The 24,120-nt window shown below is 48.2% G+C and overlaps 1 protein-coding gene across 1 annotated transcript in view; it reads right to left on the bottom strand.

The window, feature by feature from the left end:
• Window positions 1-3,233: 3,233 nt before the first annotated feature.
• sos1 (son of sevenless homolog 1 (Drosophila)) overlaps window positions 3,234-24,120 on the bottom strand; it is a 32,696-nt gene continuing 11,809 nt past the window's right edge. The window contains 15 exon segments of the mRNA XM_074630964.1: window positions 3,234-4,145; window positions 4,857-4,990; window positions 5,094-5,367; window positions 5,462-5,578; window positions 5,671-5,843; window positions 5,923-6,040; window positions 7,337-7,499; window positions 7,823-7,942; window positions 8,051-8,273; window positions 8,620-8,723; window positions 11,604-11,720; window positions 11,976-12,057; window positions 12,336-12,997; window positions 16,860-16,987; window positions 24,107-24,120. The exon segment at window positions 24,107-24,120 is cut by the window's right edge and continues 85 nt beyond it. Coding sequence (XP_074487065.1) covers window positions 3,684-4,145; window positions 4,857-4,990; window positions 5,094-5,367; window positions 5,462-5,578; window positions 5,671-5,843; window positions 5,923-6,040; window positions 7,337-7,499; window positions 7,823-7,942; window positions 8,051-8,273; window positions 8,620-8,723; window positions 11,604-11,720; window positions 11,976-12,057; window positions 12,336-12,997; window positions 16,860-16,987; window positions 24,107-24,120 — 2,891 coding nt within the window. The 3' untranslated portion in view covers window positions 3,234-3,683.

Here is a 24,120-nt window from a genome sequence, read left to right as displayed (position 1 = left end):
ATATAGACTACAGCAGCCTGTACTGTATATATAGACTACAGTAGTCTGTAAGGTATATATAGACTACAGCAGTCTGTACTGTATATATAGACTACAGCAGTCTGTACTGTATATATAGACTACAGCAGTCTGTACTGTATATATAGACTACAGCAGTCTGTACTGTATATATAGACTACAGCAGTCTGTACTGTATATATAGACTACAGTAGTCTGTAAGGTATATATAGACTACAGCAGTCTGTATGGTATATATAGACTACAGCAGTCTGTACGGTATATATAGACTACAGCAGTCTGTACTGTATATATAGACTACAGCAGTCTGTACTGTATATATAGACTACAGTAGTCTGTACAGTATATATAGACTACAGCAGTCTGTACAGTATACATAGACTACAGTAGTCTGTACAGTATATATAGACTACAGCAGTCTGTACAGTATATATAGACTACAGCAGTCTGTACAGTATATATAGACTACAGCAGTCTGTACTGTATATATAGACTACAGCAGTCTGTACTGTATATATAGACTACAGCTTTGCTGGACACCATCGATGGAAACGTTTGAAACACGTCTCCAGGTGTGAAGATGAGTCAAGCAGTCGTCGTTGTCGTTGTTGTTGTATGGATCCTCCTGTTCCTTATCTGACCTCTCATCATTGAAGGTCAACAGACAGGAAAAGAAGTGGTTCAGTGTTTCCCTTAAATATATGATATATTATATATGATATATGATATATTATATATAAACTATATATTTCATTATGGGATATTAGAAGTATTATAAATACACAAAAGGTCAGAATAACTAATTAGACATTAAAAATATGAATGACTGTACTGAGCATGCTCAGTGATGATGACACATGGTCCGACCAATCAGGAGGAGCGTAGAACGAGCATGTAAAGAATAAAACACCTCATTATATATACAGCGGGTAAAATAAGTATTGAACACGTCACCATTTTTCTCAGTAAATATATTTCCAAAGGCGCTATTGACATGAAATTTTCACCAGATGTTGGTAACAACCCAAGTAATCTATACATACAAAGAAACCAAAACAAATAAGTTCAGAAACTAAGTCATGTGTAATAATGTGAAATGACACAGGGAAAAAGTATTGAACACATGAAGAAAGGGAGGTGCAAAAAGGCATGGAAAGCCAAGACAACAGCTGAAATCTATCAGTAATTAGAAAGCAATCCGACCCCTTGTCAGTGCAAATTAATATCAACTAGTTCAGTCCCAACTGATGGCCTATAAAAAGGTGTCTCATGACCAAGGTGTCACACAAGAAACATCTCATGATGGATAAAAGCAAAGAGCTCTCTCAAGACCTTTGCAACCTTATTGTTGCAAAACATACTGATGACATTGGCTACAGATGCATTTCTAAACTTCTGAATGTTCTAGTGAGCACTGTTGGGGCCATAATCCGGATGTGGAAAGAACATCATTTCACCATAAACTGACCACGACCAGGTGCTCCTCGCAAAATTTCTGACAGAGGAGTGAAAAGAATTATCAGAAGAGTTGTCCAAGAGCCAAGGACCACTTGTGGAGAGCTTCAGAAAGACCTGGAATTAGCAGGTACAATTGTTTCAAAGAAATCATTATGTAATGCACTCAACCGCCACGGCCTGTATGCACGCTCACCACGCAAGACTCCATTGCTGAAGAAAAAGCATGCTGAAGCTCGTTTAAAGTTTGCTGCACAACATTTGGACACGCCTGTGAAATACTGGGAGAATATAGTCTGGTCAGATGAGATTAACTCTTTGGATGCCATAAAACACACCATGTTTGGAGGACAAATGGCACTGCACATCACCCTAAAAACACCATACCAACAGTGAAGTCTGGAGGTGGGAACATCATGGTGTGGGGCTGCTTTTCAGCATACGGTACTGGCAAACTTCACATAACTGAAGGAAGGATGAATGGAAAAATGTACCGAGACATTCTTGATAAAGATCTGCTGCCATCTACCAGGATGATGAAGATGAAACGAGGGTGGACATTTCAGCAAGACAATGATCCCAAACACACAGCCAAGGAAACTCTCAATTGGTTTCAGAGAAAGAAAATAAAGCTGCTAGAATGGCCCAGCCAATCACCTGACTTGAATCTAATTGAAAATCTATGGAAAGAACTGAAGATCAGAGTTCATAGAAGAGGCCCAGAGACTGTTTGTGTGGAAGAATGGACCAAAATCACACCTGAGCAATGCATACGACTAGTTTCTCCATACAGGAGGCGTCTTGAAGCTGTCATTACCAACAAATCAAATCAAATCAAATCAATTTATTTTTGTATAGCGTCAAATCACAACAGAAGTTATCTCAAGACGCTTTATATGTAGAGCAGGTCTATGACCGTACACCATAGTTTTGAGACCCAACAGGATCCACCAAGCGCACTGTGGCCAGGAACAACTCCCCGATTACTGGGAAGAAACCTGGAGCAGAACCGGGCGCAGGGCGGGCGGCCATCTGCCGAGACCGGCTGGGGGGATAGATAGATAGAGAGAGAGAGAGAGAGAGAGAGATAGAGAGATAGAGAGAGAGAGATATAGAAGCAGCCACAATAGCAGTCTAGCAGCTGTAATAACTAATACAAGTAGGGCTGATAACACAAAACCAATAGTGGTGGATGGAAAGAGTGATAATACAACTATCGGAAAGCCAGCACTGTCCAGCATCTCTCCTCAGTACGTCCATGTGTATTGGTGTGGGACGTCCCTGCGATCGATGCCCGTGCGTTGGTTCCTGCAGCATCAGCATGCTTGCTGGGAGCTCTTGATGTCTTTGGCAGTGATTGAGAAGTGTTATTCTCCAGGCTGCCACTTTGTCACTAGGTGTTGGAAATCCCTCGTTAGCATTGGTAGTCCCTCGTACAAAAGGCTTTTGTACAAAGTATTAAATAAATATCAGTAAGCGTGTTCAATACTTTATCCCTGTGTCATTTCACATTATTACACATGACTTAGTTTCTGAACTTATTTGTTTTGGTTTCTTTGTATGTATAGATTACTTGGGTTGTTACCAACATCTGGTGAAAATTTCATGTCAATAGCACCTCTGGAAATATATTTACTGAGAAAAATGGTGACGTGTTCAATACTTATTTTACCCGCTGTATATATATATGTATATATACACCGTATACTGTATTTATACTATATATACTGTGAATAACAACAGAGACAGGAAACAGGAAGTGGTGGTGGTTTCTGTCGTCCATCCAGCTCAGTGTACAAACACCTTTATTCCCTTGTTGTAAAGATCAATACAGTACCTCTGTAGTTCTGTCCAGTACCTGAAGCACTACGTTACCCACAATCCTCTCTGTTCAACACAAAGTGGTCCGATCAGGTCTGACAACACAGACGAATTTTCTCCAAAGTTCTACATCTGGACGCCACAATCAGTTTGTTTTTCAGAATAAGGGCACATGATCAGTTTGTTTTTCAGAATAAGGGCACATGATCAGTTTGTTTTTCAGAATAAGGGCACATGATCAGTTTTTTTTTCAGAATAAGGGCACATGATCAGAACATTCCGATTGGTCGATCAGATGTTTTCTCTTTAAATCCATTGTTCTGTTTGTTCTGATCCAATCAGCTGTAGTGTTAGCTCATTAAGCCCCGCCTCCTCCGCAGGCTGTCCAATCACAACGCGGGGGGTGTGTCCAGCAGGGGGGCGTGGCTCAGAGACTCCCTCTTGTAGGTCTTGGGAGGAAGTTTGGGGACGCTGTGTCGGGGGGGAACGGGGGGGCCGTCCAGGGGGAGAAAGGGGAGGGGCGGAGAGGGGAGGGGCATCTTCCTGGAGGGGGGGGTGGGGGTGGGGGTGGGCGTGACGGGGGTGAGAGGAGGGAGGGGGGGTGAGGAGGCGGTGGGGGGCGAGGAGGTGGAGGTGGTGGGGGGGAAGAAGGCCTGCAGGTCACAGCGGGGGCGACCCTGAGGGGGGGGGAGGAGGTGCAGAGGAGAGCTGACCGGCTCCCGAGGAGGCAGGGAGGGGGGGCTGTCGGGGGCGGGCGATGATGTCAGCGACGAGGAGTAACGAGGGGGGAGGAGCTTACAGGTGGGCTGTCGAGGGGGGACGGCGGGAGGGCTGTCCAACGGTGACATCATCTGAGAAAGGAGGAGGGGGGGGGGGACAACATTTACTAACACTGACTACGTTCACAGTACCGGGTCCGATACCGGTACCGGTGCCGGACCCGGTACTGTGCTCATGTACTCGCAAAACAGCACCGATACCACTTTACGGCAGCGTGACGTTAACCTCTCGTCACCATCTTTCAGGTCGTCACGCTCCACCTCCCTGACGGTGCGAGCGAGACGGGCCGGTGGTGCGCCCGACCCCGCTGGACCGGGATCCCACCTCAGCCGGCGCCGGCCCTCACTTTCATTACGCCACAGGGTTGCTTGCACCCTTTGACTCACGCGTGCGTTAGACTCCTTGGTCCGTGTTTCAAGACGGGTCGAGTGGGTTGCCGACATCGCCACAGACCCCTGGAGCCTTTTATGTGGGCTGAGCCCCGCCCTGGGGTCAGTCCGCCCCGGTGACACTTTGTCCACGGCCCCGGAAGCACCTTCGCCCCGAGCCTTTCCAAGCCGACCTAGAGCCGGTGGCGGCGCATCACCTTGTATGCGGGACTCCCCAGCCTGCCGTGTGTCGCTCACACCCTCCAGCTGGCTGTTAACGAGGCTCTTTAGGCTCAGAGAAGTACTCGTATCGGTACTCGGTATCGGAGAGTACCAAATGTGAGTACTTGTACTCGGTCTGAATAAAGTGGTATCGGTGCATCACTAGTCTGAACACATCAGAACGTCGGTTACCTTTGAGGGGGACGACTCAGCAGGAGCTGACTCTGGACGTCTGCGAGGAGGAACCGGAGGAGGAACCGGAGGAAGAACCGGAACGTCCTCATAACCACGACTGAAACTCACCATGGAGGAGACCGAGGAGGACCCTGGAACCAGAGAGAACCAGAGAGAACAACCTTTAAAACATCAGAACATCAAGCTCAAAGTGTCATGTGATTGGTGGGTTAGGTGTTGGTGGGCGGGTCTTACTGGAGTGGAAGGGGCTGCTGGGACCCTGCGGTGAGTCGAACACACTGCCTACGTCAGTGGAGCTGGAGGCGGCGGAGGCGGGGGGCGGAGTCAGAGGGGTGCGGGGGGAGTTGGGGGCCGAGACGGCGCCCCCCTCAGCGTCGCTGTCCGGGATGCGGCTGTAACTGATCTTCCTGGGCTCGTTCTGCAGCGGCGTCGGGTGCCGCATGGTCCCGGGCCTCGCCGAGGTCGGACGGATCCCCGGAGACTTCAGAGGACAAGTGTACCTCTTCACCTGGACAGGTGGATTAAGGGTTAATTAAGGAGGTTCAGCACCGATGCCCAGACCGTGACTGCTCAGGTGTTTGTGTTGCCATGGTGACACTTACGAATCGAGGTAACGATCGGGCGTTTCGAGGTTCGATCTCCAGAGATTTGTTGAAGAGATGATCAGCGAAGTCTTTCTCCGACAGATCCTCCATCGGGTTCAGGTTCTCGAAGAACTTCTGCTCCACAAACACAGAGAACACGTCACACCTCTGACATCACACACACAACGTCGTCGACGTGAACAGGAAGTACTGATCACCACACTGACCCTGATGTCGGCCTCCACTCTCAGGCAGTACGGTTGGTTCTGGTACTGTTGGATCTCTCCTGTGATCTCAGCCACTTTCCTCCTCTTGCTGAAGTTGATCAGATCTTTGCTGTGTCGGCGCAGGAAGTCGGGGTTCCCCTCCTCCGTCTTCAGGATGTTGGTCAGGTAGATTCCTGACAAACAGAGAGAACCTTTAACCTTTGACCCTTCATGTTTGACCCCTTCAGAAACAGACTGTGTGTCGGAGCGTACCAAAGAAGGGGACGCAGGGGGGGTTGATGGAGCGCAGTTTGGCTAAATACTTCTTGTAGTGATCTTCACTCAGCTCGTGAGCTTCCTCCAGGATTCTCCTCTGGCGACTGGGAATCTGCTGGAAACCAAAAACAGGTGATTATTTTTAGTCTTTGTGAACATCATCGAAGTGATACAGAGTTTACCTGAGTGAACAGGTAAAGTGTAGCTGCACAAACCACACACCTGAGCATAGGTAACACCTGAGCTTCTCTTACTGATGAGTGTCTGGACCTCAGTATCAGTATCAGTGGAGACCCATGTGACCGTCAACTGACGGGTGGAGTAACGACAGTTCTGATTGGGCACAGTCTGGACCTCAACATCTGGAGTATTAGTGCTGGAGGAGAGGTCGCAGTCTGGACCTCAACATTTGGAGTATTAGTGATAGAGGAGAGGTCGCACTCTGGACCTCAACATCTGGAGTATTAGTGCTAGAGGAGAGGACGCAGTCTGGGCCTCAACATCTGGAGTATTAGTGCTAGAGGAGAGGTCGCACTCTGGACCTCAACATCTGGAGTATTAGTGCTAGAGGAGAGGTCGCAGTCTGGGCCTCAACATCTGGAGTATTAGTGCTAGAGCAGAGGTCGCAGTCTGGGCCTCAACATCTGGAGTATTAGTGCTAGAGAGGTCGCAGTCTGGGCCTCAACATCTGGAGAATTAGTGCTAGAGGAGAGGACGCAGTCTGGGCCTCAACATCTGGAGTATTAGTGCTAGAGCAGAGGTCGCAGTCTGGGCCTCAACATCTGGAGAATTAGTGCTAGAGGAGAGGACGCAGTCTGGACCTCAACATCTGGAGTATTAGTGCTAGAGCAGAGGTCGCAGTCTGGGCCTCAACATCTGGAGTATTAGTGCTAGAGGAGAGGTCGCAGTCTGGGCCTCAACATCTGGAGAATTAGTGCTAGAGGAGAGGACGCAGTCTGGGCCTCAACATCTGGAGTATTAGTGCTAGAGGAGAGGTCGCAGTCTGGGCCTCAACATCTGGAGTATTAGTGCTAGAGGAGAGGTCGCAGTCTGGGCCTCAACATCTGGAGTATTAGTGCTGGAGGAGAGGACGCAGTCTGGACCTCAACATCTGGAGTATTAGTGCTGGAGGAGAGGACGCAGTCTGGACCTCAACATCTGGAGTATTAGTGCTAGAGGAGAGGTCGCAGTCTGGGCCTCAACATCTGGAGTATTAGTGCTGGAGGAGAGGACGCAGTCTGGACCTCAACATCTGGAGTATTAGTGCTAGAGGAGAGGTCGCAGTCTGGGCCTCAACATCTGGAGTATTAGTGATAGAGGAGAGGTCGCACTCTGGACCTCAACATCTGGAGTATTAGTGCTAGAGGAGAGGATGCAGTCTCAACATCTGGAGTATTGGTGCTGTTGTTACCTCGAAGGTGTGGTCCAGTCGGTAGACCGGAGACGAGTTCATGGCGCTGACGACCTCCAGAACACCGTTGAAATTGTTGAGTTCCTGAAAGACCTGCAGGATCTCGATGATCCGAGACACGACGGCGACTCGTTCCTCCAGGTTCTCCGTTTCTACGATACACCTGCAGAGAGAACACACATACACCTGCTGTCAGACAGGTAACGGGTCACACTAGTGCTGGAGCAGTGACCAGGTGAAACAGCTGGAGGATGACGGTGAAGGTGTAGTTACAGGTTCAGTGAGCTGAGGTCAGAGGTCAGAGTGGATCAGAACACTGACAGTCCGTCTACCTGGTGTCAGACGTACCGGTTGGACTGAACAGGTACGTGGTGACGGTTCAGTGGGGAACGCCGTACGTTGTGACAGTCTTTGAGGTCACGTTATTGATACGTCTGTCTAAGGTTAGTGTGTCGGTGTGTCGGTGATGTCACAGCGAGGTCTTACTTCTCCAACCACAGTGTGAGGTTGGTGGTGTGGCGGATCATCCTCAGCAGGTTGGGGGAGTGAAGCTCTTTGTCCTCTTTGGTCCAGACGCTGCCGACCAGCTCCGACGGCTGCACCGCCCTGCGGGAGGTCAAAGGTGACACAGGTGAGACGGTGTGAGACAGACAGGTGTGTGTGAGACTGCCCTGAGGACGGTCGTCACAGGGACGGTAACAGGTCACCTGTTACCTGTAGAAGTCAGACTCCAGCAGGGTGAGCTGCCGGCCGATCTCGATTGGGTGCAGCGTCATGAGGTCAAACAGCTCGCTGTTTCCTGGTTTACAGGTGTGCCACTCGATGGGTGGAGGAGAGTTCTGGAAGGTGATGCTGTGACTGGGCGCGCTCACCTGAACCTGCTTCTTCCTCTGGATGATCTTAGTGATCGACTCCACCCACTTCCTCATCGCCTTACCTGCAACACATGACATCATTTATTTCTATCAGCCGGCTCCACAAACAGGTGATCACACAGGTACGTACCTCTGACTGATGACTGACAGGTGACCACACAGGTACGTACCTCTGACTGATGACTGACAGGTGATCACACAGGTACGTACCTCTGACTGATGACTGATAGGTGACCACAGGTACGTACCTCTGACTGATGACTGATAGGTGACCACACAGGTACGTACCTCTGACTGATGACTGACAGGTGATCACACAGGTACGTACCTCTGACTGATGACTGATAGGTGACCACACAGGTACGTACCTCTGACTGATGACTGATAGGTGACCACACAGGTACGTACCTCTGACGGAGGTGATGAACTCCTCCAGTTGTCTCAGCAGGTGAGCGTCTCTCTCGAAGTCGTAGAAGTGATGCTCCACCCAGTGCCGACACACATTCAACACTCTGCAGGAGGAGAGCGGAGGTCACATGATGAAGAACATCACAGTGACATCACACTGAGGTCATGACATCATCAGTCCGGTAGTTGTACGATACTCTTCTCTCTATTATATTACTATTATTACTATTATTATTATTATTATTATTATATAAAAACACTACCCTACTCCTACCTTTACCCTAACCCTACCTCTACCCTACTCCTACCCTACCTCTACCCCACTCCTACCCTACCTTTACCCTAACCCTACCTCTACACCACTCCTACCCTACCTCTACCCTAAACCCAACCTCTACCCTACTCCTACCCAACCTCTACCCTAACCCTACTCCTACCCTACCTCTACCCTAACCCTACTCCTACCCTACCTCTACGCTAACCCTACCTCTACCCTAACCCTACCTTTACCCTACCCTACCTCTACCCTAACCCTACTTCTACCCTAACCCTACATCTACCCTAACCCTAACCCTACCTCTACCCTAACCCTACCTTTACCCTAACCCTACCTCTACCCTACCTCTACCCTAACCCTACCTTTACCCTAACCCTACCTCTACCCTACCTCTACCCTAACCCTACTTCTACCCTAACCCAACCCTACCTCTACCCTACTCCTACCCTACCTCTACCCTAACCCTACCTCTACCCTAACCCTACCTCTACCCTAACCCTACTTCTACCCTAACCCAACCCTACCCTCTACCCTACCCTAACTCTAACTCTACCCTAACCCTACTCCTATCCTACCTCTACCCTAACCCCTACCGTAACCCTACCTCTACACTAACCCTACCTCTACCCTAACCCTACTCCTACCCTACCTCTACCCTAACCTACTCCACATCTACCCTAACCCAACCCCTACCTCTACCCTAACCCTACCCTACCTCTACCCTAACCCTACCTCTACCCTAACCCAACCCCTACCTCTACCGTAACCCTACCTCTACACTAACCCTACCTCTACCCTAATCCTACCTCTACCCTAACCCTACTCCACATCTACCCTAACCCAACCCCTACCTCTACCCTAACCCTACCCTAACCCAACCTCTACCCTAACCCTACTCCTACTCTACCTCTACCCTACCTCTACCCTAACCCTACTTCTACCCTAACCCTACCCTACCTCTACCCTAACCCTACTCCTACTCCTACTCTACCTCTACCGTAACCCTACCTCTACCCTAACCCTACCCTACCTCTACCCTAACCCTACCTCTACCCTAACCCTACCCTAACCCTACTCCACATCTACCCTAACCCAACCCCTACCTCTACCCTAACCCTACCTCTACCCTAACTCAACCCTTACCTCTACCATAACCCTACTCCACGTCTACCCTAACCCAACCCCTACCTCTACCCTAACCCTACCTCTACCCTAACTCAACCCCTACCTCTACCCTAACCCTACTCCACCTCTACCCTAACCCAACCCCTACCTCTACCCTAACCCTACTCCACCTCTACCCTAACCCTACCTCTACCCTAACCCTACCTCTACCCTAACCCTACCTCTACCCTACCTCTACCCTAACCCTACCCTACCTCTACCCTACACACTGATAGGGTTAACCCTACCTCTACCCTACACAATGATAGGGTTAACCCTACCTCTACCCTAACCCAACCCTTACCTCTACCCTAACCCAACCCCTCCCTCTACCCTAACCCAACCCCTATCTCTACCCTAACCCAACCCCTACCTCTACCCTACACACTGATAGGGTTAACCCTAAACCTAAACCTACCTCTACCCTAACCCTACCCCTACCTTTACCCTACACACTGATAGGGTTAACCCTACCTTTACCCTAAACACTGATAGGGTTAACCCTAAACCTAACCCTACCTCTACTCTAATCAGATCAGGTATGGTGACCCTAACCCTATCTCTACCCTAACCCTATCAGTGTGTAGGGTAGATGTAGGGTTGGGTTAGGGTAGAGGTGCAGTAGGGTTATGGTAGAGTTGGAGTAGGGTTAGGGTAGAGGTAGGGTTAACCCTATCAGTGTGTACAGTAGAGGTAGGGTAGGAGTAGGGTTAGGGTAGAGGTAGGGTAGGGTTAGGGTAGAGATAGGGTAGAGATAGGGTAGGGTTAGGGTAGAGGTAGGGTAGAGGTAGGGTAGGAGTTGGGTTAGGGTAGGGTAGGGTTAGGGTAGAGGTAGGGTAGGAGTTGGGTTAGGGTAGAGGTAGGGTAGGGTTAGGGTAGAGGTAGGGTAGAGGTAGGGTAGAGGTAGGGTTGGGTTTAGGGTTAACCCTATCAGTGTGTAGGGTAGAGGTAGGGTTGGGTTTAGGGTTAACCCTATCAGTGTGTAGGGTAGAGGTAGGGTTGGGTTGGGTTTAGGGTTAACCCTATCAGTATTTAGGGTAGAGGTAGGGTTGGGTTTAGGGTTAACCCTATCAGTGTGTAGGGTAGAGGTAGGGTTGGGTTTAGGGTTAACCCTATTAGTGTGTAGGGTAGGGTTGGGTTTAGGGTTAACCCTATTAGTGTGTAGGGTAGAGGTAGGGTTGGGTTTAGGGTTAACCCTATTAGTGTGTAGGGTAGAGGTAGGGTTGGGTTTAGAGTTAACCCTATTAGTGTGTAGGGTAGAGGTAGGGTTGGGTTTAGGGTTAACCCTATCAGTGTTTAGGGTAGAGGTAGGGTTGGGTTTAGAGTTAACCCTATCAGTGTGTAGGGTAGAGGTAGGGTTGGGTTTAGGGTTAACCCTATCAGTGTGTAGGGTAGAGGGTCTGTTAATCGATTTTATTGGTTGAGTTTTCCTCATTAACGGTTTGTTGACCTCATGATGTTTTCCATCAAGGTCAAGGAGAAGTGGTTAGGAAAGGATACAGGAGGTCATGGTAGGGACCCTCCAGCAGGTGTCGTTCTCTACCTGAGTTGGACCGGCTGAACAAACTCTTTACGGAAGCGTTTGAGTTCTGCGCTGAGCGGCTGCTCTCCTCCCTCCATCTGATCCACCTCGCTGGGCCTCGGCTCCGGGATCTCGAACCTGAGGATGACAACAACACGGACCTAAGACCAGCACCCAGACCAGCTCTATGTCTTCAGTTGAACACCACCACAGACCTGAGACCAGCACTCAGAGCGTTCATATTATTTTAGACTATATTATAGTATATATATATAATTTTATATATATATAATAACAGAAACAGGAAGTAGACTGAATGGTTACCACGGACACCACAGATCTGTCCTGTGATTGGATGATTGGCTGTAGTGAAGTGTTGTGATAGGTCCTCACCTCTCCATCAGCAGGTCCAGCAGCTCCTGAGGTTTACAGAAGGACCGGTAGGTGGTCAGGAAGGTCCGGACGAAGTTCGGATCTGAAGGAGGAAACAGATGGACAGACGATCAATAAACTTTCTGATCAATCAGTCAGACCAGGAGAGGGTTATCAATAAACTCTGATAGTTCCTGATATGAGTTCCATCATTTCAGTTTAATCTGAAACATTTAGAATAATCAATAATTTATCATGACATCACAGTGACGTCACAGCATCACAGTGACATCACGCTGTCACAGTGACATCACACCTTACCTGCAGTTCCTCTCTGACCTCCTGGTGACATCACAGCGTCACAGTGACATTACACCTCACCTGCGTACATGTGGAAGGTGAGCCTCTCAATTAGCTTCAGGACCGTCCCTGCCTTGACGACGGGGATGCCGGACTTGGACTGGACGTTCTCCTCGAACACGACGTTCTCGTCGGAGTCCGGCTCGGCGAAGCGGTACAGCTCGGCGCCCGGCAGCCTCATCTGCTCCTCCTTTTCCTCCCGCAGCATGGCCGAGTCCAGCATGCGCTCCAGCGTGCTGCGGTACTGCAGCGAGATCAGCGCCGCCATCCAGCCGTTCTTCTCCTCCGCAGACTTGGCAGCGAACACCACGCTGTTCCCGTCCTTCAGGATGATCTCGAAGGCGTGCCGGTACTCGCCCTCCTTGTCGTCCTTGTCGTTGATTTGGACTTTGCGCATGAAGAACTTTTCTTTCAACCGGTACTCCGCGGCGGAGCCGGCGCCGGGCAGCCGCGGCGGGCCATGGTTGGACTTGCAACAGATCATCAGGCCGTCGAACAGGAAGATGTGGCGCTCGTGTTTGGCGCCCACGCGGGTCAGCGTGCCCTCCATGATGAACTCGTTGCAGCACTGGCCGATGTCCTTCCCCTCCCAGCCGTCGATGTTCTTCTGGATCTCGTTCATCTTCTTGATGGCGACGTGCTTCCCCTTCATCTGATGGCTGTAGAACCGGCACGCCGACTCACTGCACACCACAGAAGAAGAAGAAGAAGAAGAAGAGTTCAGAGTGTCGGTGCTACGACCTGAACCAGTTATCAGTGACATCACAACAATCAATCAGTATGATATTGATTGATATTATTGATCATAAAGTATCAGTAGAGTTAGTGCATTAATAACACGATCATTAGAACTTCTCTGGATTTAGATCATAACATCAACAGATCCATCTCGGTGACAACCTACTCTACTGATGAAGACCAGAAGGTATGGTTGAAAGCACAGGAAAAAGGTTGTAAGTGGACTTTGATTTGGAACATTCACTCCAACCCCTCTGAAACTGCAGTTTTATTGTGTAGTGTAGAAAGCACTTCCTGTTTGGAAGGCTCCTTTAGCTCATGATTGGGTTGGTTCTCATCATGTGACAGCAGAGGGAGTTCTGATTGGACGACGTGGTTGGCTCTTTACATCATGTGACAGTAGAGTGAGTTCTGATTGGACGACGTGGTCGGGGTCTGTACAAACCAGCGAGGCTGCTCCAACAGGAAGTGAGGTCACAACAGGAAGATCTCCGACGTCAGCTCGTACAAAGAGGCGGACTGTTACACAAAGACACAGTGATGACATCATCACGTACCTGCTAATCACCTGTTTCAGGTGTTCAACCTGGACGTTAACAGATCAGAGGAGCTTTATCTCAACTTCATATGAAGCTTCAGCAACTTCTCAAAGTTTCTGTTAAAAACAAACTGAGAATTCTGTTCTGAAAACCGTAACAACGTTTATCCATAAATCTATACCTCTCTCTCTCTCTCTCTCTCTATATATATATATATATATACTGTATTTAAATATATATATATAGGGCTATCTATATCTATCTTAGGGCTGTCAATCGATTAAAATATTGAATCGCAATTAATCGCAAATGAATCACATTTTCTATGTTTAAAATTAAACTTAAAGCTTCAGAAACTAAGAAAATATGATTAAAAATGTTTTTTTATAAAACAGTCACTTCATCCTCCATCAGCCTCCTTCAGCCTCCATTTACATCCATCTGCCTCCATCTACATCCATCTGCCTCCATCTACATCCTTCAGACTCCATCTACGTCTATCAGACTCCATCTACATCCATCAGACTCCATCTACGTCCATCAGACTCCATCTACGTCCATCAGACTCCATCTACGTCTATCAGACTCCATCTACATCCATCAGCCTCCATCTACGTCCATCAGACTCCATCTACGTCTATCAGACTCCATCTACATCCTTCAGACTCCATCTACGTCCATCAGACTCCATCTACGTCCATCAGACTCCATCTGCATCCTTCAGACTCCATCTACGTCCATCAGACTCCATCTACGTCCATCAGACTCCATCTACGTCCATCAGACTCCATCTACGTCTATCAGACTCCATTTACATCCATCAGCCTCCATCTACATCCTTCAGACTCCATCTACATCCATCAGCCTCCATCTACATCCTTCAGACTCCATCTACGTCCATCAGACTCCATCTACGTCTATCAGACTCCATCTACATCCTTCAGACTCCATCTACGTCCATCAGACTCCATCTACGTCCTTCAGACTCCATCTACATCCTTCAGACTCCATCTACGTCCATCAGACTCCATCTACGTCTATCAGACTCCATCTACATCCATCAGCCTCCATCTACATCCTTCAGACCCCATCTACGTCCATCAGACTCCATCTACGTCCTTCAGACTCCATCTACATCCTTCAGACTCCATCTACGTCCATCAGACTCCATCTACGTCCATCACTCCATCTACGTCTATCAGACTCCATCTACATCCATCAGCCTCCATCTACATCTTTCAGACTCCATCTTCATCCTTCAGACTCCATCTACATCCTTCAGACTCCATCTACATCCTTCAGACTCCATCTACGTCCATCAGACTCCATCTACGTCTATCAGACTCCATCTACATCCATCAGCCTCCATCTACATCCATCAGCCTCCATCTACATCCTTCAGACTCCATCTACGTCCATCAGACTCCATCTACATCCATCAGCCTCCATCTACATCCATCAGACTCCATCTACATCCATCAGCCTCCATCTACATCCTTCAGACTCCATCTACATCCTTCAGACTCCATCTATATACATCAGCCTCCATCTACATCCTTTAGACTCCATCTACATCCATCAGCCTCCATCTACATCCATCAGCCTCCATCTACATCCATCAGCCTCCATCTACATCCATCAGCCTCCATCTACATCCATCAGACTCCATCTACATCCATCAGCCTCCATCTACATCCATCAGACTCCATCTATATCCATCAGCCTCCATCTACATCCTTTAGACTCCATCTACATCCTTCAGACTCCATCTACATCCATCAGCCTCCATCTAAATCCTTCAGACTCCATCTACGTCTATCAGACTCCATCTACATCCATCAGCCTCCACCTACATCCTTCAGACTCCATCTACATCCTTCAGACTCCATCTACATCCTTCAGACTCCATCTACATCCTTTAGACTCCATCTACATCCATCAGGCTCCATCTATATCCATTAGCCTTCATCTACATCCTTCAGACTCCATCTACATCCATCAGACTCCATTTACATCCTTCAGACTCCATCTACATCCATCAGCCTCCATCTACATCCTTTAGACTCCATCTACATCCATCAGGCTCCATCTATATCCATTAGCCTTCATCTACATCCTTCAGACTCCATCTACATCCTTCAGACTCCATCTACATCCTTCAGACTCCATCTACATCCTTTAGACTCCATCTACATCCATCAGGCTCCATCTATATCCATTAGCCTTCATCTACATCCTTCAGACTCCATCTACATCCATCAGACTCCATTTACATCCTTCAGACTCCATCTACATCCATCAGCCTCCATCTACATCCTTCAGACTCCATCTACATCCATCAGCCTCCATCTACATCCTTCAGACTCCATCTACATCCTTCAGACTCCATCTACATCCATCAGCCTCCATCTACATCCATCAGCCTCAAAAAGCAAAGAAAGAAGAATTTGAAGTCACCTACGTCTTCATATCAACCTGCCGATCATCCAACCATCTTTTCTCTCCTTTTTCTCCTCCTCCATCTTTCTCTTCTTCTTCTCCTCTTTTTCTCTCCTTCTCCTGTTCTCTCCTTCTCCTGTTCTCTCCTTCTCCTCCTTCTTTGTCTCCTTCTCCTGTTCTCTCCTTCTCCACCTCCTTGTTGTTGATCGTAGTGTACTCCAGCAGCAGCAGCAGCAGTATTAGTGTTCCTCTGTTCAGTGTTCTGTACTTTCTGACCAGTAGAGAACAATAAGCAGCCGAGTCCAGATCCTGACGAAACTTCCTGCTCCCACCACCACCCTAACACCCCCCCCCCCCCCCCTCTCAGTCCGACCTCCGACCCTCCACCCTCCAACCCCCCCCCCCGGTCTATTTATGTCCAGAGGGAAACAGGGAGGATGGGAGGAGTCCGTCCACCACTCTGCTGTTCAGCTCTTATTGTTCAACACTCCCCTTCGTTATTTATACCTCATTATATATCACTAAATCACTATTTATCTCTTTATATATCACTAAATCACTATTTATACCTCTTTATACATCACTAAATCACTATTTATACCTCTTTATACATATCTCTCAGCGGGTTAGTAGGGGTTGGTTCCTCGCCACCTCAGATAGAACACAACTGATCTGAGTACCGTCATGGTCTAACCCTGAGCACCAAGGAGAACAGGAACATGTAGGTGTATCACACCCAGAGGGGGTCAGGTGTGTACAGGTGTGTTCAGGTGTGTACAGGTGTGTACAGGTGTGTACAGGTGTGTTCAGGTGTGTACAGGTGACGTACCTGAGCCTCCTCTTGGCGAGGCTGCGGGAGCAGATCCTCTCCATGCTGCTCTGCAGGTTGAGCAGAGCTGTGATGGCCTGCTTCAGACACTCTTTATCCTCCTCTTCCTCACTCTTCTCCTCTAGTTGCTACGGAAACACAAAATAAACATGATGAAGAAAGAGTCAGTCAAACCTGTGCCTGCAGGTGACATCACCTGCAGGCACAGGTGAAGCTCCAAACACTCTGTAGACCAGGGGTCTCATTTATAAAACAGTGCGCAGGATCCACACTAAAAATGTACGTGCGCACAAAAGCCGAAAATGGCGTGCGCCGAAAAAAATCAGACTTATAAAACTGTGCGTACGCAATGTTCCCTTTATAAATCACAGTCCACCTGGAAATGTGCGCACGTGGATCCGCCTCATATTCCGCCCTCTACCCGCCCACATTCAACCATAAATGGTCGATGCAAAGCACCTCATGAATGGTTCTGCATGTAAATGAGCCTGCTGATCTTTACGGTGATTCACGGCAACTACCGAGAGGAAGACCGAAAAGGAGTTTTTGTGACACAGAGATGGAGGTGCTTGTAGTTGAGGAGGTCTCTGAACACTCGTTCCCTCTTAATTCTGTTATACACGTCATTTAGTCCTCAGTGCAGGTATATCCACCAGCACCATGCAGCATGCTACCAGTGTCACTGCAGTGTTTATTTGTACAGAAATAACATTCATCAATTCACAACTTGCCAAAATGATCAAGACAATCAGTAAAATCCACCACGCTGGATATCATTAGAAAAAAGAAGTTTAACAGGTGAACACTATTTATTTATTTATTTGAGTTGTTATGGTGAACTTGTCCTGCATTATGATTAGGACTGATAATGATAATGACGATATGGAGAGTAACGATTGTGTGAGAGCTGTCACTGGCTTCATTTACACACTTTGTTCATTTACACAATCCATACTGGTGAAGATGTGCTGGGTGGAGGTGACTGGTGAAGATGTGCTGGGTGGAGGTGACTGGTGAAGATGTGCCGGGTGGAGGTGACTGGTGAAGATGTGCCGGGTGGAGGTGACTGGTGAAGATGTGACGGGTGGAGGTGACTGGTGAAGATGTGACGAGTGGAGGTGACTGGTGAAGATGTGCTGGGTGGAGGTGACTGGTGAAGATGTGCTGGGTGGAGGTGACTGGTGAAGATGTGCTGGGTGGAGGTGACTGGTGAAGATGTGCTGGGTGGAGGTGACTGGTGAAGATGTGCCGGGTGGAGGTGACTGGTGAAGATGTGACGAGTGGAGGTGACTGGTGAAGATGTGCTGGGTGGAGGTGACTGGTGAAGATGTGCTGGGTGGAGGTGACTGGTGAAGATGTGCCGGGTGGAGGTGACTGGTGAAGATGTGACGGGTGGAGGTGACTGGTGAAGATGTGCCGGGTGGAGGTGACTGGTGAAGATGTGCCGGGTGGAGGTGACTGGTGAAGATGTGATGGGTGGAGGTGACTGGTGAAGATGTGCCGGGTGGAGGTGACTGGTGAAGATGTGCCGGGTGGAGGTGACTGGTGAAGATTTGACGGGTGGAGGTGACTGGTGAAGATGTGATGGGTGGAGGTGACTGGTGAAGATGTGCCGGGTGGAGGTGGCTGGTGAAGATGTGCCGGGTGGAGGTGACTGGTGAAGATGTGATGGGTGGAGGTGACTGGTGAAGATGTGCCGGGTGGAGGTGACTGGTGAAGATGTGCCGGGTGGAGGTGACTGGTGAAGATGTGACGGGTGGAGGTGACTGGTGAAGATGTGACGGGTGGAGGTGACTGGTGAAGATGTGCCGGGTGGAGGTGACTGGAGGAAGCAGAGTGGCGCACCGCGGTGGCGCACTAGAGACAGGCTAATAGTTGCATATAGCTGTTTTCATTGTGTCTGTGTGTATACTGTATCTGTCTCTATCTAATAAACCATAAATAAATTAATAAGTCACGTCATCACTGCAGCGATTTTACACAACAACTTTATGAAAACTAATATGGTACTTGGTGATATCTGCACACTATTGGAAGATCTTATTAAAGCTATTGGCGCTCTGTTCTGCCATTCTTTAATGCTATTTGATATAATCTTGGATTTCTACAACCAATGATGATGATTTCAACAGCTGCTCCACAGCTGCTCCACAGCTGCTCAACAGCTGCTCAACAGCTGATTGAGAGTGTCAGTAGTCCGGTCCTCTCCTCTGAGCTCCGGAGGTGGAGGACGTGATGGTGAGACAGCGCTGATGAGATATTGAGCAGAATTTGATTTGAGTTGGCTGATATATTTTACATTTGTAAGGTGCTTGTAGAATAGTTATGGCTCAATAGCACAAATAACACTGCTGTTTTAAATGTTTGTGATAAAGTGGATAAAAGTATGAAGTGAAGTTAAATGTGTGAGAGGCATCATTAAACGTATAATGACATTTAATGTCTACAGTCCGGCTTCAATTCACTACCTCACCGTCTGCGTCTCCAGTTTCCCCTGCCTCGCTGTCTCCATAATGTGCGTACGCACGGGTCAAAGTTTCCGTACCGGTGCGCACATTCTCCCGTCAAGTTTGTTTTTATAGATCACAACTGTTGCGTGGGAATCGGCCTACGCACATTTCAGGCCCCGCTTTGTGCGTACGCAACGGTTATAAATGAGACCCCTGGACTTTAGATCAGTTCTATTCTGACAGAACAGAACTGAACTGAAGTTAAAGGACCAGGACCAGGACCAGATCCAGATCCTTTTAACTGCTAGAGAAAAAGAAGACTCGGGAGGACTGAGTTCGTCGACAGAGAACCATTTCAGAACCAGGCTAGACCAGAACCAGGACAGTTCCAGACAAGGCCAGAAGGGGGAGGACTAAGCCTGATAGATTTGGCCTACAGAGGGTACAGGTTCAGAGCCAGGTCTGACCCAGACCTCAGTCCAGCCACAGTAAAATACAGTAGAATCTGGTCAGATCTCATCTGTCCTGTCCCTTCAGGGTCCAGGATCAGAACCAGATCAGGAAAAGCCTCCTGCCCCCCTCTAACCTCCCTTCAGCCCTGAAATAATCTGCAGAACATGACTGGAGGTATTTCAGAGATTTAACCTCAACCGGGCCAAAGGAGCTTACAGCTGCACAGCTGAAAGACCCACACCAGAACCGGATCTACTACAGGGTACTGGTCTGACTGTGAACCAGCAGCTGACACCGGTCTGATACTGGGACGTATGGGCGGGTTTGTTAAACTAGACGGGTCCACATGAACTGGTTTAGAATCTTAAAGTCTGCTTTTTGTATTAAAGGTGTTCGATACAGATGTTCGGATGTATGGAAGGTTTAAAGGGCCGAATAAATAAAACTACATATATGAAAACATAACGAATTATATGATTAACTCCCTAAACAAATTAATAAGCAAATAATTATGTAATTTTGTCACCGTAAATAAATAAATCACAAATTAAACAAAACATTAAATATGCGAATGTATTAGAGTATTTATTCATTTATATATTTACACATTTGTTTATATATATTTATTCATTTATTCACATATTTATTTATTTATTTATGTATAAGGTTATTTATTTATATATATTTTCATTTATAGTGTAAATGAACTATTGTCTATATAAAGATATAGAGGAGTAATGTCTACCTGAGTTTATGATATCAGCATTAATATGGTGGGAGGAAACCTGAGGACCGGAGTAAACCCACACTAACCTGCATGTCTTTGGACTGTGGGAGGAAACCTGAGAACCTGGAGTAAACCCACACAAGCCTGCAAGTCTTTGGACTGTGGGAGGAAACCTAAGAACCGGAGACAACCCACGCTATCCTGCACGTCTTTGGACTGTGGGAGGAAACCTAAGAACCGGAGACAACCCACGCTATCCTGCACGTCTTTGGACTGTGGGAGGAAACCTAAGAACCGGAGACAACCCACACTATCCTGCATGTCTTTGGACTGTGGGAGGAAACCTGAGAACCCGGAGTAAACCCACACTAACCTGCATGTCTTTGGACTGTAGGAGGAAACCTCAGAACCCGGAGTAAACCCACACTAACCTGCATGTCTTTGGACTGTGGGAGGAAACCTGAGAACCGGAGTAAACCCACACTAACCTGCATGTCTTTAGACTGTGGGGGGAAACCTGAGAACCCGGAGTAAACCCACACTAACCTGCATGTCTTTGGACTGTGGGGGGAAACCTGAGAACCCGGAGTAAACCCACACTAACCTGCATGTCTTTAGACTGTGGGGGGAAACCTGAGAACCCGGAGTAAACCCACACTAACCTGCATGTCTTTGGACTGTGGGACGAAACCTGAGAACCCGGAGTAAACCCACACTAACCTGCATGTCTTTGGACTGTGGGAGGAAACCTGAGAACTCGGGAGTAAACCCACACTAACCTTCATGTCTTTGGACTGCGGAAGGAAACCTGAGAACTCGGGAGTAAACCCACCCTAACCTTCATGTCTTTGGACTGCGGGAGGAAACCTGAGAACCCGGAGTAAACCCACACTAACCTGCATGTCTTTAGACTGTGGGGGGAAACCTGAGAACCTGGAGTAAACCCACACTAACCTTCATGTCTTTGGACTGTGGGAGGAAACCTGAGAACCCGGAGTAAACCCACCCTAACCTTCATGTCTTTGGACTGTGGGAGGAAACCTGAGAACCCGGGGAAAACCCACGCTATCCTGCATGTCTTTGGACTGTAGGAGGAAACCTCAGAACCCGGAGTAAACCCACACTAACCTGCATGTCTTTGGACTGTGGGAGGAAACCTGAGAACCTGGAGTAAACCCACACAAGCCTGCAAGTCTTTGGACTGTGGGAGGAAACCTAAGAACCGGAGACAACCCACGCTATCCTGCATGTCTTTGGACTGTGGGAGGAAACCTGAGAACCGGAGTAAACCCACACTAACCTGCATGTCTTTAGACTGTGGGAGGAAACCTGAGGACCGGAGTAAACCCACACTAACCTGCATGTCTTTAGACTGTGGGGGGAAACCTGAGAACCCGGAGTAAACCCACACTAACCTGCATGTCTTTGGACTGTGGGACGAAACCTGAGAACCCGGAGTAAACCCAGACTAACCTGCATGTCTTTGGACTGTGGGAGGAAACCTGAGAACCGGAGTAAACCCACACTAACCTGCATGTCTTTGGACTGTGGGAGGAAACCTGAGAACCCGGAGTAAACCCACACTAACCTTCATGTCTTTGGACTGTGGGAGGAAACCTGAGAACCCGGGGTAAACCCACGCTATCCTGCATGTCTTTGGACTGTAGGAGGAAACCTCAGAACCCGGAGTAAACCCAAACTAACCTCCATGTCTTTGGACTGTGGGAGGAAACTTGAGAACCGGAGTAAACCCACGCTAACCTGCATGTCTTTAGACTGTGGGAGGAAACCTGAGGACCGGAGTAAACCCACACTAACCTGCATGTCTTTAGACTGTGGGGGGAAACCTGAGAATCCGGAGTAAACCCACACTAACCTGCATGTCCTTGGACTGTGGGACGAAACCTGAGAACCCGGAGTAAACCCACACTAACCTGCATGTCTTTGGACTGTGGGAGGAAACCTGAGAACCGGAGTAAACCCACACTAACCTTCATGTCTTTGAACTGCGGAAGGAAACCTGAGAACCCGGAGTAAACCCACCCTAACCTTCATGTCTTTGGACTGCGGGACGAAACCTGAGAACCCGGAGTAAACCCACACTAACCTGCATGTCTTTGGACTGTGGGAGGAAACCTAAGAACCGGAGACAACCCACGCTATCCTGCATGTCTTTGGACTGTGGGAGGAAACCTGAGAACCCGGAGTAAACCCACACTAACCTGCATGTCTTTGGACTGTGGGAGGAAACCTGAGAACCCGGAGTAAACCCACACTAACCTGCATGTCTTTGGACTGTGGGAGGAAAGCTGAGAACCCGGAGTAAACCCACACTAACCTGCATGTCTTTGGACTGTGGGAGGAAACCTGAGAACCCGGAGTAAACCCACACAAACCTGCATGTCTTTGGAGTGCGGGAGGAAACCTGAGAACCCGGAGTAAACCCACACTAACCTTCATGTCTTTGGCCTGCGGGAGGAAACCTGAGAACCCGGAGTAAACCCACCCTAACCTTCATGTCTTTGGACTGTGGGAGGAAACCGGAGAACCGGAGTAAACCCACGCTAACCTGCATGTAGTACAGGTGTGCATGTAGTATAGGTGTGCATGTAGTACAGGTGTGGTACAGGTGTGGTACAGGTGTAGTACAGGTGTCGAGGTGTAGTACAGATGTGGTAAGGGGGGAGTACAGGTGTGGTACAGGTGTCATAAGGTGTAGTACAGGTGTAGTACAGGTGTATAATGGTGTAGTACAGGTGTAGTACAGGTGTAGTAATGGTATAGTACAGGTGTAGTAAAGGTGTATAATGGTGTAGTACAGGTGTAGTAATGGTGTAGTACAGTTGTAGTAAAGGTGCAGTAATGGTGTAGTACAGGTGTAGTAATGGTATAGTACAGGTGTAGTAATGGTGTAGTACAGGTGTAGTAAAGGTGTCGTAACGGTGTAGTAACAGTGTAGTAACGGTGTAGTACAGGTGTAGTAATGGTGTAGTACAGGTGTAGTAAAGGTGTAGTAAAGGTGTAGTAATGGTGTAGTACAGGTGTAGTACAGGTGTAGTAAAGGTGTAGTGACGGTGTAGTACAGGTGTAGTGACGGTGTAGTACAGGTGTAGTACAGGTGTAGTGACGGTGTAGTACAGGTGTAGTGACGGTGTAGTACAGGTGTAGTGACGGTGTAGTACAGGTGTAGTGATGGTGTAGTACAGGTGTAGTAATGGTGTAGTACAGGTGTAGTAAAGGTGTAGTACAGGTGTAGTAATGGTGTAGTACAGGTGTAGTAAAGGTGTAGTACAGGTATAGTAATGGTGTAGTACAGGTGTAGTAATGGTGTAGTACAGGTGTAGTGACGGTGTAGTACAGGTGTAGTACAGGTGTAGTAATGGTGTAGTAATGGTGTAGTACAGGTGTAGTAATGGTGTAGTACAGGTGTAGTAAAGGTGTAGTACAGGTGTAGTAATGGTGTAGTACAGGTGTAGTAAAGGTGTAGTACAGGTATAGTAATGGTGTAGTACAGGTGTAGTAATGGTGTAGTACAGGTGTAGTGACGGTGTAGTACAGGTGTAGTACAGGTGTAGTAATGGTGTAGTAATGGTGTAGTAATGGTGTCTTATTCTTACCTTGAGGATCTCGA

This window comes from Sebastes fasciatus, chromosome 3 (assembly GCF_043250625.1).
Source record: "Sebastes fasciatus isolate fSebFas1 chromosome 3, fSebFas1.pri, whole genome shotgun sequence".
Lineage (NCBI taxonomy): Eukaryota > Metazoa > Chordata > Actinopteri > Perciformes > Sebastidae > Sebastes > Sebastes fasciatus.
Note: the sequence above shows the minus strand (reverse complement) of the source record. Positions and strands in the feature narration are given on the sequence as shown.